This window comes from Dipodomys merriami, unplaced genomic scaffold, assembly GCF_024711535.1.
Source record: "Dipodomys merriami isolate MVZ:Mamm:240054 unplaced genomic scaffold, mDipMer1.0.p SCAF_27, whole genome shotgun sequence".
In the NCBI taxonomy this organism is placed as follows: domain Eukaryota; kingdom Metazoa; phylum Chordata; class Mammalia; order Rodentia; family Heteromyidae; genus Dipodomys; species Dipodomys merriami.
The window spans coordinates 5,658,142-5,671,256 of record NW_027204159.1 but is presented as its reverse complement, the minus strand read 5'-3'; the positions used below and the strand labels follow the sequence as shown (position 1 = coordinate 5,671,256).

Sequence of the window (13,115 nt, the reverse complement as noted above, 5' to 3'; positions counted from 1 at the left end):
TCTGGGTGCCAGTGGTTCATGCCTGTAATCCTAGCTATGCAGGAGGCTGAGATCAGAGGATAGCAGTTAGAAGCAAGCCTGGGGCATGAAAGTGCCTATGTGAGACTAAAAAAAGCCAGAAGTAGAGCTATGGCTCATAGGATAAATAACCTTGTGCAAATATGCTCAAGAACAGCACCCAGGATGGGCACAAAAACAAAATAAAACAAAAAACAACTTCATCTTTTTTTCACCTCCATTATTATGGAGTTTCCTTTTTTTGAACTCAGGGCCTCATACTTTTTTTGTGTGTCAGTTGTGGGGCTTGAACTCAGGGGCTAGGTGCTGTCCCTGAGCTCTTTTGCTCAAGGCTAGAGCTCTATCACTTTAAAGTACAGCTCCAGTTCTAGTCTTTCTAGTGCTTAATTAGAGATAAGAGTCTCACAGGGATTTTTCAGTCCCAGGGGGCTACCAACTATGAACCATGATCCTCAGATCTCAGATTCCTGAGTGACTAGGATTATAGGTGTGAGCCACTAGCACCTAGGTAGGGCCTCAAACTCTAGATTAGATTAGCTTTTTTTCAGCTCAAGACTAGCACTCTATTACTTGATCCACAGCTCTACTTCAGGCTTTCTGCTGGCTAATTTGAGGTAAGAGTCTCTTTTGTATTTGTCTGCCTGGACTGGCTTTGAATGGTAATGATTAGATCTCAGGCTCCTAAGTAGCTAAGATGATAGATAGAAGCATAGAACATAAACTAGTTTTCAGTGTTTTGAACTACAGAAGAAATATGTTCATTAAGGTCTTTCCTTCCTTATTGCTCATTCAGTCATACACTTCAAGGAAACTGTGATTCTGAATCTCTACAAGGAGTTTCTGTTAAACTTGACAAGCTGTCAATAATAACTGCAATTGGTCAGCCAAGAAAATAGTCACTCCATTACAAATTCGGAAGTAGAACAACATGGGTTAGTGGCATAGCTCAACTGATTGAGTGCCAGAACAAGCAGTAGGTTCTAAGCTCAAACCTTAGTAACTTGGGGGAAAAAATTAAAGAAAAAACCCTAAATTTGCTACTAAAAAACACAGTTTCTACTTCTAACTCTTTTACCCAACTTACAGAGCCTGGTGCACAGCAACCTCCTCAACTAGAATATATGTGTCTCATTTATGGTGAATATGCAGGATATGAGTAGGCAGTACAGGACACTGAGGTAGGTACTCTTCAGTTACAGCTGGACTAATGAATAGGATCTGGTATAAATAAGTACTTAATAAATAAAGTAAGGAAAGGAATGAAAAATGGGACTCAATACACCATCGAAGTAATAGGTTTTCAGTCATGCAAGACACCCCTATTCACGATAATAATAAGAGCTATTAAACCTACTTCTTTCTTTCCCATCCTGTTTATCTAGTCAAGACTAACTACATAAAAAAGTCGATGAAAGGGCTGGGAAGGTGGCTCGTTGGTAGAATGCTTGCCTCGCATGCATGAGGCCCGGGGTTCGATTCCTCAGCAGAAAAAGCCAGAAGTGGCACTGTGGCTCAAGTGGTAGAGTGCTAGCCTTGAGCTGAAGAGCTGAGGGACAGTGCCCAGGCCCAGAGTTCAAGCCCAAGATTGGCAAAAAAAGAAAAAAGAAAAAAAAAAGTCGATGAAGAACTATCTACTCAGTAGGGGTGTCCCCCAAAATAATATTTATAGAGGTACTAAGGCACTATGAAGAATATGTGGACAGATGAAAGGATATTAACACAGTATTCCTTAAATGGTTCAGGCAGATATTTCTAACTTACCTTCTTTCTTTTACAAATTCCTTGCCAAAATTCAGAATGAACCAAAACTTGGGTTAGTCTGTAATAATTATAAAAGAATTCACTATGTGCAAAAAAGCACAAAACCAGGTACCTGTTTGATTTGGTTCTATTTGGAAATATAGAATTTCAGATTCCCTGGGAACTCACTGCCACCTAATGGCAAAACAAACAAACAAAAAAACAGACAAACAAAAAGAAGAACATGCTTTTTCTTAAAAAAATATTTTTTGTGTGTGCTGGTTCTAGGTTTTAAACTCAGGGCCTGGGCACTGTCTCTGAGCTTTTTTTCTCAAGGGTAGTGCTGTACCACATGAGCCATAGCTCCACTTCTGGCCTTTTTTTTTTTTTTTGGTTGGTTAACTGGATATGGAGTCTCGTGGAATTTCCTGACAAGCTGGCTGTGAAGCATGATCCTCCAATCTTAGCCTCCTGAGTAGCTAGGATTACAGGAATGAGTCTCCAATGCTTGGCTTTTTTCTTCAGTTTGTATTACTGAGTAGGTTATGATTTACTACTGTTTATCACAGTCTTAAATATCTGCCATCTCTTTCAAATATACCTGTCTTGAGAAATGTAAGAAGAAATAAATAGGGCTTGGATGTTGTAACAACTAGAGAATGGAGCCATGACTAAACGGTTTGTTCAAACTAGGTTTCTTTCATGAGATTATCCCGCATACATACATATATTGCAGAAAAAAGGTGTAGTGGCTAAAGTTGAATAATCAAAGAGTATCCATGGAAAACATACACAGAGAGTGAGAGACATTACATAACAAGAGAATACAAGCTCATGAGTCTACTCAGATACTCAGTCTATTACAATACCTCTGTCTGAGACGTTGAGTTATCCATCAACATCACATGGATAAGTCTAGGATCTACCGACTTGATTTCACCACTCTGTGGTATGAGTAGGACAGCAGAACATAAGAAAAAAAGAGGAAAAAGAAATTTAATGCCTTATCTATCAAGACTTAACTATGCATTTTCCTCATTTACACACTATGTATTGTTCCTATTCCTCTTTGAGAGTGACAACTCCATGAGGGCAAGGATCTAAACTCCATTCACTGCTATAGTAAGACCTGAAATGAAGTTTGGACCATGGTAAATACTAAAATATTTGTTAAGTGAATTAATGAAAAAGCTGATTGCATGAAGGCTCAAGTATATCTTTTTAAGAATGCTCATTTCAAATTCTGTATCTCTAATTTCTACTTGGCATATTAAGTTTTTAAATTTTTTTACTATTATTATAAAAGTGATATACAGAGGAGTTACAGTTACTTAAGTCAGATAATGAGTACATTCCTTTTTTTAAATTTAATTTTATTGTCAAGGTAACGTACTGAGGGGTTAGAGTTATATACATAAGCCAGCTAGTACATTTCTTGTCAAACTTGTTACCCCTTCCCTCATTTTCCTCCAACTATGAGTACATTTCTTTTTGGATAATGTCACTCCTTCCCTCACTCTCTCCCAGTTTTTCCTTCCCATTCATGCCTACAAGTTACAGACTTTATTTTCAACTAGTCTAGTAAGTACCACTGCTATATTTGTTCACCCTTTGTTCCCTCCCTCTGTGCTTCCCATTACCCTCCCAAAGACAAAAAAAAAAAAAAAAATCAAGACAAAAAAGAAAATAAAAACAACAATGAAGAAAAAATTTCTTGGGCTGGGAAGTTGGCTCAGTGGTAGAGTGCTTGCCTTGCATGCATGAGGCCCTGGGTTTGATTCCTCAGCACCACATAAGCAAAAAGAAAAAAGTCAGAAGTGGCGCTGTGGCTCAAGTGGTAGAGTGCTAGCCTTGAGCTGAAGAGCTGAGGAACAGCGCCCAGGCCCAGAGTTCAGGCCCCATGACTGGACCCCCCCCCCAAAAAAAAAAGAAAAAACTTCTTGTTTCCATTTCCTGGAGTTCATTTAGATAAATATTATTTTGTATGAACAGATGCACATAGACATTGCTCCTTTGCATTGTTCTTCTCCTAAGAATATTTTCCTTTGGTCTCACGGTGTATGAATGCCTAGAGTCCTGTATAATTTTTTGGTATATTGTAAAACCAAAGTCCTTTATAATCAGCAATCATTAAAAAGTCCCATGCCATTGAAGAATAGAAACTTATCCAGATACAGATACACTTGTGATCCTAGTATTCAGAAGGCTGAGGCAGGAAGATTATGAGCTTGAGGCTCATCTGAACTATATAGAGAAATCAAGGCAAGCTTGAGCTATATGAAACCTATCTTAAGAAAAAAACAGGGCTGGGAAGGTGGCTCAGTGGTAGAGCATTTGCCTTGCATGCATGAGGCCCTGGGTTTGATTCCTCAGTACCACATAAGCAGAAAGAAAAAAGCCGGAAGTGGCACTGTGGCTCAAGTGGTAGAGCGCTAGCCTTGAGCTGAAAAGCTGAGGGACAGTGCCCAAGCCCAGAGTTCAGGCCCCACGACTGGACCCCCCCCCCCAAAAAAAAAAAGAAAAAACAATTTGGAGTGGGGGTAACTTGACAGGAAATACCAAACTTATTGAAAATACACAATAAGTTATATACCAAGAAATTTATTTCAAATAAATAATGAATGTAAAAAGGAGGTTCATGAATGTTCCTTGTGTTATTATTTTATTAGTGAAAATATTGGTGGTGACTTAAATATCCCTCAATTTTAGATTAATTACTGTAGATCCATTTAGTAGAATATATTTTAAAAAGATGAATCAGATCTCTATATTGACAAAAAGATGTTATAGCCAGGTGCTGGTGGCTCACACTTGTAATCCTAGCCTCCTGAATAGGCTACAATCTAAGGATCACAATTTGCAGCCAGCCAAGCATAAAAGTCTGGGAAGATTCTTATTTCTAATAAAAAGCTGGAAGTAGAGCTATGGCTCAAGTGGTAGACTGCTAGAGTTGAACAAAAGAAGCTCATGGACTGAGCTTCAAACCCCTGAGTTCAAACCCCAGAACCAGCATACACTAAAAAGATGTTAGAAACAATTTAGTAAAAAACGAGAAATTGTGTGACTAGATATACTATATCAAGCTATTTATTATTAAACTATGACTTATAGAATTCTGTCAAATAATTATATTATATGTGTATATGTGCATAGAAAATATTTTGAAGAATATGGATATACATACCAAATTGTTAATGGTTAGTTACCAAGGGAGTGGGTAAAATGATATTTGTCTAGGGAAAGGGACAGCTCTCATTCTCTACTATGTAAGAGAGAGAGAGAAAGAGAAAGCGTGCAAACAGAAGTACTTTTGTTTACATTTTGTATGATAAAATAGAAATATTTCATTTATATTTTGATTTTTTTTTTGTCAGTCATGGGGCTTGAACTCAGGGACTGTCCCTGAGCACTCTACTACTTTGAACCTCAGCTCCACTTCTTGCTTTTGAGTGGTTAACTGGAGGTAAGAATCTCACAGGGACTTTTCTGTCCAGGCTGACTTGGAACCATGATCCTCGAATTTCAGCCTCCTGAGCAGCAAGGATTACAGGTATAAGCCACCACGCCTAGCTAAATCTGAGATCTGAGGATCATGATTCAAAGCCAGCTTGGGAAGAAAAGTCTATGAGACTTTCATCTCCATAAACCACAGGAAGTAGAGCTGTGGCTAACAGTGGTAGAGTACTAGCCTTGAGTGAAAAAGCTCAGAAACAGTGCCCAGACCCTAAGTTAAAGCCCTATGACAAAAAAAAAAAAAAAAAAAAAAAAAAAGAGTAAATCTGGTTGGACACTAGTAGCTCATACCTGTAATCCTAACTGAGGAGGCTGAGATGTGAGGATTGCAGTTCGAAACCAGACTAGTTGGCAAAGTATGTGAGGCTCTTATCTCCATTTAACCACCCAAAAGCCATAGTGGAGCTGTGACTCAAGTGCTACAACATTAGCCTTGAGCAAAAAAGTTTAAGTATAGTGCCCAGGCCCTGAATTTAAGCCCCAGGGCTGGCACACACACATAAAAGAGTAAGTCTAAAACCAAAGATACCGTAAGTACCTATTTGTCATCCTCCAAACACTCATCTATTATTTCTCCTAAATGATTCTCTAGGTATCTCTAGATGCCATTTTCTTGTTGTTTATTCATTAGAAACAATTCATTTTTTCAGCATCGAGGATATAGTAATAGAAGCAGTACAAAAGCAAAGGCTAACTAGTCTTTTAACAACGAGTTATTATGAATATAATATTACTATTTACATTTACATATTGTTCTACTGATTACTAGGGGTACTTTCCAGTTCTATTTTATTTTGCTTTGTTTTTTGAGACAGGTTCTCACTATGTAGTTCACACTTGTCTCAAACTTTCGATTAACCTGCCTCAGCTTCACTAGTGTTAGGATTACAGGCATGTGCTATCATGCATGGCTCCAAAGTATTTTCAAGTACATTTTCTCAGTCCTCAAAAGAGTGCTATGAGGTTAGGGGGGATTTGCATAATCACCTCTAATTTACAGATGAGAATTGTGAGGTTAAAAAAAAGTTGTAGGGCTGGGAAGCTGGCTCAGTGGTAGAGTGCTTGCCTCCCATGCATGAGGTCCTGGGTTTGATTCCTCAGCACCACATAAACAGAAAAAGATGGAAGTGGCGCTGTGGCTCAAATGGTAGAGCACTAGCCTTGAGCTGAAGAGCTGAGGGCCACGCAGGCCCAGAGTTCAAGCCCCACGACTGACAAAAAAAAAAAAAAAAAAAAAGTTGCATGGCCTTTATTTACAATCATAAAAGTTTTTTTTTTTTTTTTTTGTCAGTTGTGGGGCTTGAACATGCCTGGCCACTGTCCCTGAGCTCTTCAGCTCAAGGTGAGCACTCTACCACTTGAGCCACAGTGCCACTTCCAGTTTTCTGGTGGTTTATTGGAGATCAGAGTCTCATGGACTTTCCTGTCCAGGCTGGCTTTGATCCGTGATCCTTCAAAATCAGCCTCTTGAGTAGCTAGGATTACAGGTATGACCCACTGGCACCCGGCTCTAAATAAAGCCTTATAAGTACTACAGTGCTTACTTTCTCTATACTAACCTCAGCAAGGAGATATATGGGTCTTAGAATAATAGAGCCTCACCTCAGTTATAGATACCTCCATAAGACGGGTGATTGAATCCTGATGGCTTACAACACCGTAGATCCAGCATTCTTCACCCTCTGGCTGGTATATTTTGACCCTGTGACCTTGAACACTGTAGGGACCTAAAGAAGAGATCAATTCAGTTGACTATTTTGGATTATAATCCAAAATATGTAAGTTTTATAATCAATTCTAAAAGTAGAAGACAAATTATATAATGTAAATACATGACACTTTCTATACAGAGCTCAATAAAGGAGCAATTCTAGTTTTACCATACTCAGAACTTTAAGAAAAAAAGTGATTTTTTTCCCAATCTTTATAAATTCTTCATTTAATTGAGGATTCCTTAGACATTCCCAGGCTCCCAATTCCACCTCTTCTCCAGTATAAAATTCTAGAAATAATATAGGAAGAGAAAGAAAACTTACAAGTCAAAACTACATGAAGCAGAAGTCACAATGTTAGAAATGAAATATATAACTCTGAAGCGAGGGAAGTCAGTAGGGGAAAAACTGGGGGGAGGGGGATGACTGTTCAAAAGAAAATGTACTTATTACTGACTCATGTAACTGTAACCCCTCTGTATATTACCTTTACAATAATTTTTTTTAAAAACCTATAGGAAGGGGCTGGGAAGGTGGCTCAGTGGTAGAGTGCTTGCCTTGCATGCTCGAGGCCCTGGGTTCAATTCCTCAGCACCACATAGGCAAAAAGAAAAAAGCCGGAAGTGGCGCTGTGGCTCAAGTGGTAGAGCGCTAGCCTTGAGCTGAAGAGCTGAGGGACAGTGCCCAGGCCCAGAGTTCAGGCCCCATGACCGGACCCCCCCCCCAAAAAAAAACAAACCTACAGGAAGTATGGAAATATACTCAGGTACCTGATATGTACATGATAAAAAGTAGGTTTCTAAATTTAATGTGGTGTTATGTCAAATGATCACAAGAATGACATTTGACTATTAAAATTCTGCTATCTGATTTTCAATAGCAGCGGATAGAGTTCAATTTATGAGATTTTTAATCTCTCTATAAGTAATAGTCTGAACAAATCTATCACTTGTCTTCATAGGAACACAGAGGGTCAAAGGTAGTATTTATCAGCAGGTAATATTACCTTACAATTTCAGCTGCCCTTTAATGAAGGCCAGTTGTTTCTTCAATATATTGTGTATTTGAAGCTATATAGCTAAAGCATTACTATTAGATGATTCTAAAATGTTTCTATATACATTCACATAATCCTTTCTTCATATTGTGGTCACTCAAATTTCATCTCTGATGTCAATTTTTCCTTCAACTTCTTTCTTCCTCTATACTACTACTTGGTTAAATATAACTTTAGCTGGGCACAGTGGCTCATGCAGGGATTCTAGCTACTTGAGAGTGGCAATCAGGGGATTATGGTATGAGGGTATCCCAGGCAAAAAAAAAAAAAAAAATGGTTGGTGAGACCACAACATGACTAATGGCTGGGTATAATAGCCTGCACCTGTAATTCTAGCAAGCAGAAAAGCACATATAGGAGGACTATAGTCCAGACCTGGCTGGGGAAGAAAATGAGATCCTATCTCAAAAATAACCAACACAAATAAGGCTGGAAAGTGGATCAAATGGTAGAGTGCCTACTTAGCAAATGCAAGACCTGGAGTTCAATCCCCAGTATGGCCAAAAATATCCTATAACTTTCCCCAGTAGTTTTCCTACCTATACCTGTTTAGATCTGACAAAAGAAAAAAAGCTAATATTTTTTTCAACCCTGGTGCTAAGGATTGAGCCTGGTGCCTTGTGAATATTAGGTGAGCATTCCAATATTCACCTACATCCACAGTTCCTCCCCTTCCCACTCCTCCCTTCTCTTTTTCTGGTTCTTGTGAATGAGTCAGTGGACATAGTATTCTAAAAATATATTTTTTACTCTGTATCTTTTGTTGATATCAAATCTTCAGTTCTTGAGAAATCTGCAAATAGTAAATTCAACAAAAGCAAACATTTTCTAGCTATTCTAGCTATTTACAGTATTCCTGGTACCTTAACATTGTGTCTAGTACATGTACTCCTTAGCACTTTTATTTTTGGTCAATTGTAGGTCTTGAACTCAAGGCCAGGGGGCTGTCCCCGAGCTCTTTTGCTCAAGGATAGTACTCTATCACTTTGAGCCACAGCTCCACTTAAATTTTCTGAGCAGGTTAATTGGAGATAAGAGTATCAAGGGAACTTTTCTGCCCAGGCTGGCTTTGTTTTTTTGGGGGGTCCGGTCGTGGGGCCTGAACTCTGGGACTGGGCGCTGTCCCTCAGCTCTTCAGGTCAAGGCTAGCGCTCTACCACTTGAGCCACAGCGCCACTTCCGGCTTTTTTCTTTTAGCTTATGTGGTGCTGAGGAATCGAATCCAGGGCCTCAGGCATGCAAGGTACTACCACTGAGCCACCTTCCCAGCCCCCCCAGGCTGGCTTTGAACCATGATCCTCAGATCTCAGCCTCCTAAGTAGCTAGGATTACAGGTGTCAGCCACCCAGCCTTAGTACACATGGAAGAAATGAGTGAAACAACAAAACTAAACTCAACAAAATTGTGTGTTATAAAATGTGGAATAAAGAGAAAATACTGGTCTACTTGAGATCCTATTTATTTTGGAGATCCAGCTAACTAGAACTCCACTCACAAAAAGATGATAAGAACAAATGTTTAAAACTAGATGGTGTCCCATTCCATCATTCAACATGACTATCCACTTGATTCACATTTCAGGTCAGAAGACTACTTGTTCTTACCTCGGCTGAATATCTCTTGTAGCTTTTGGTCACTGATCAAAGCATTAATTGTTTCTCTCAGTGCAGCATGTTCTAAAAGGATCTGGTTTTGGGTATCTGTTCCCATCTGGTAAAGATAAAAGAAGAGAACACCTAATATTAAAATGAATGGCATCAGACAGGCTCTGGATCATGTCTATAATCCTAGCTACTCAGGAAGTTAAAAATCTGAAGATTTCAGTTCAAAGCCAGCTCTGTAGAAAAAAACTATGAGACCATTATCTGCAATTAATACCAAAAAGCCAGAAATGAAGCTGTGGTAGAGCATCAGTCTTGTGCAAAAAAGCTGAGGGACAGCACCTGGGCCCTGAGTTAAAGTCCTAATACTGGCACCAAAAAAAAAAAACAAAATAAACAAACAAAAAAAAACAACAACCAAAGAAACAAAAGCAAAATCACAGGGGTTAGGAATGTGGCTTAGTGGTAGAGTGCTGGCCTAGCATGCATGAAGCTCTGGGTTTGATTCCTTAGTACCACATAAACAGAAAAAGCTAGAAGTGGTGCTGTGGCTTAAATGGTAGAGGGCTAGCCTTGAGCCCAAGAAGCTCAGAGACATGCCCAGGTCCTGAGTTCAAGCCCCAGGACTAAGATTTTTTTTTTAATGGCAACAACATCTAACTAGATAAGAAAAGTATCTTTTTTTTTTGTCAGTTATGGGGCCTGAACTCTCTGGGCCTGGGCACTGTCCCTCAGCTCTTCAGCTCAAGGCCAGTGCTCTACCAGTTGAGCCATAGTACCACTTCTGGCTTTTTCTGCTTTTGTGGTGCTGAGGAATCAAACTCAGGGCCTCATGCATGCAAAGCAAGCACTCTACCACTAAGCCACCTTCCCAGCCCCTGAGAAAAAAATCTTATACAAAGAAGCTCTAAGAGCATTTGCTAAAAGTATCTGTAGAACTCTCTAGTTTTACAAGATTCTTTGCAAAAATAAATGCTAGGGACAGTTAAGTTTGGGGAATATTAAATACTCCTTTGACACAATATTATGGTTCTGAGATGTTATATGGAAAAAAAATAAATCTGTACAAGCCAATGTTTCTTCCTTTTTTCCCTTCCTTCCTTCCTTCCTTCCTTCCTTCCTTCCTTCCTTCCTTCCTTCCTTCCTTCCCTCCCTCCTTTCTCTCTTTCTCTCTTTTCCTTTTTTTTTTTTTCGGTGTCAGTCATAGGGTTTGAACTCAGAGCCTGGGTGCTGTCCCTGAGCTCTTTTGCTCAAGGCTAGCACGCTATCTACTACTTTGAGCCACAGCTCTACTTCTGGTTTTCTGGTAGTTAATTGGAGACAAAAGTCTCATAGGGACTTTTCAGTCCTTGATCCTCAGATCTCAGCCTTTTGAGTAGCTCAGATTACAGGCATGAGCCATTGGCACCCAGCTTATGTCAATGTTTCTTACACTTACTTGACTTTTTTTTTTTTGGTTGCGGGGCTTGAACTCTGGGCCTGGGCGATGTCTTAGCTCTTTAGCTCAAAGCTAGTACTCTACCATTGAGCCACCTTCCCAGCCCCCAAAATATTTTATTCTTTGCAAATTTTTGCTTATTTTAGAACTTGTAGAGCACTTATTGAGTGCCATTTCATATAAACACTAAAGATGAACAAGACAAGGTTGCCTAGTGAGAAAGGAAGATATAGCAAAAAGAAATCATTAATCTCTCACAGAGTACAGCTTAGAAAATACTATTCTCAATAATAAGAGTAAAATGAGTCTTTAACTTTTTTGTTGTTTTTGTTGGTCACCGGGCTTGATCTCTGGGTCTGAGCACTGTCCCTCAGCTCTTCAGCTCTAGGCTAGCGCTCTTACCACTTGAGCCACTGTGCCACTTCCAGTTTCCTGAGTAGTTTATTGGAGATAAGAGTCTAATGGACTTTGCTGCTTGGGCTGGCTTTGAACCATGATCCTCAGATTTCAGCCTCCTGAGTAGCTAGGATTACAGGTGTGAGCCACCAGCACCGGGCTAATCTTTATCTATTCTGCATCTAGAGCAGAAAATGTTTTTCTTTTTCTATTTTTACCTATTTTAACTTTATACTAAAATAAATCCTTGTTATAACTTTCATAATACCCATATAATTCTTAGGATCTCTATCTCACTTTTTTTTGGTGCCAGTATCGGGAATTGAACTCAAGGCCTCAAGCTCTCACTTTGCTTTTTCCTCAAGGCTAGTACTCTACCACTTGAACCACACCTCTATTTCTGGCTTTCTGCTAATTAATTGTACATGAGTCTCACTGACTTTTCTGCCCCAGCTGGCTTTACACCTGGATCCTTAGATCTCAGCCTCCTGAGTAGCTAGGATTATAGGGTTAAGCCACCAGCACTCAGGGAGACTCTCAGTTTTTATCCTTCAGATAGCAACCTTTACAAGCAAAATACAGTATCTTTTCTTAAATTCTGAAACCACAACTGAGATGCCTTTCCTTTGTAGCTAAAGACATAACCTAAACTCTTCAATATTTCATGTTTCCGTGCACCAGCCAACACTTTTCCTAGTTTACCTGTCACTGAGGTAATCATAAATGTCTCAGACTCAAGTTACAGTAAAAGCTACCTTAGAGGCTTTTGTGGCAAAGATTGCAGTTCAAAGCCAACCCGGGCTGAAAAATCCCTAAGACTCCATCTCCCAACTAACCTGCAAAGAGCCAGGCTGGAAGCGTGGCTCAAGACTCTTATCTCTAACCAGCCAAACACTGGAAGTGGTACTATAACTCAAAGTGGTTCAGTGCTGGCCTTGAGCAGAAGTGCTCAGGGACAGTGCCCAGGCCTTGAATTCAAACCTTGAATACCAACTGGGACAAGCCATCCCAGCAAGGAGCACCTAGACTCAGCCAGTCTGGGGAACAAGGGAACATGTAGAGGAGATGATGTCACATCAGCAACTTTGTGCCTGCCCTTTCAAAATTAACCAGAGCCGGGAGGTCAGTAGAAGTAAGAAGCCTGCCCATCCAATGTCTGTACCTGTCTATCTATTAACTGAACAGGAATTTATATTTTTGCCTTTGTCATCTGACTTCTCTACCTAGTCGCCAGATGTCAGAGGTAGCTAGGGACATTTCTACCAACATTTTCAGCCCCAAGTCCTTCCTCTTGGCCATTTATTTGCTCTCTATATTTTTTTCCAGCCCCTCAATGCTCATGAGACTTCTCCAGACTTCATCTAAGAAATCACACAGCTGCTGCTCACTGCCTTCTCTGAGAGGGGACCAAATTCCAGCCTTTTAACCCTATTGTCACACCCCTTGTCAGCAGGAAGTAGCCAGAGAGAATCTGCGCCCTATTTCATGATTATTAAAAGGCTGGAATGTAAGGTCCGCTCCTGGATGGCGAGCAGACTCCACCCTCCTCACAGCAAAGTCTCCACCCAGTACCTGCGTTACCTAGGCAACTGGGACACCTGGAAGAGGTCACATCTGCATCCGCTGAGGTCATATCTGAA

At 40.0% G+C, this 13,115-nt stretch overlaps 1 protein-coding gene across 1 annotated transcript in view; it reads right to left on the bottom strand.

Moving 5' to 3' along the window:
* Nucleotides 1–13,115, bottom strand: part of Kdm3b (lysine demethylase 3B) — a 78,890-nt gene that overhangs the window by 50,179 nt on the left and 15,596 nt on the right. The window contains exons 4-6 of the mRNA XM_070036099.1: nt 9,645–9,750; nt 6,874–6,998; nt 2,628–2,702 (exon numbers count right to left, since the gene is read on the bottom strand). Of these exons, the coding sequence (XP_069892200.1) occupies nt 2,628–2,702; nt 6,874–6,998; nt 9,645–9,750 (306 nt within the window). The remainder of the gene's footprint in view (nt 1–2,627; nt 2,703–6,873; nt 6,999–9,644; nt 9,751–13,115) is intronic.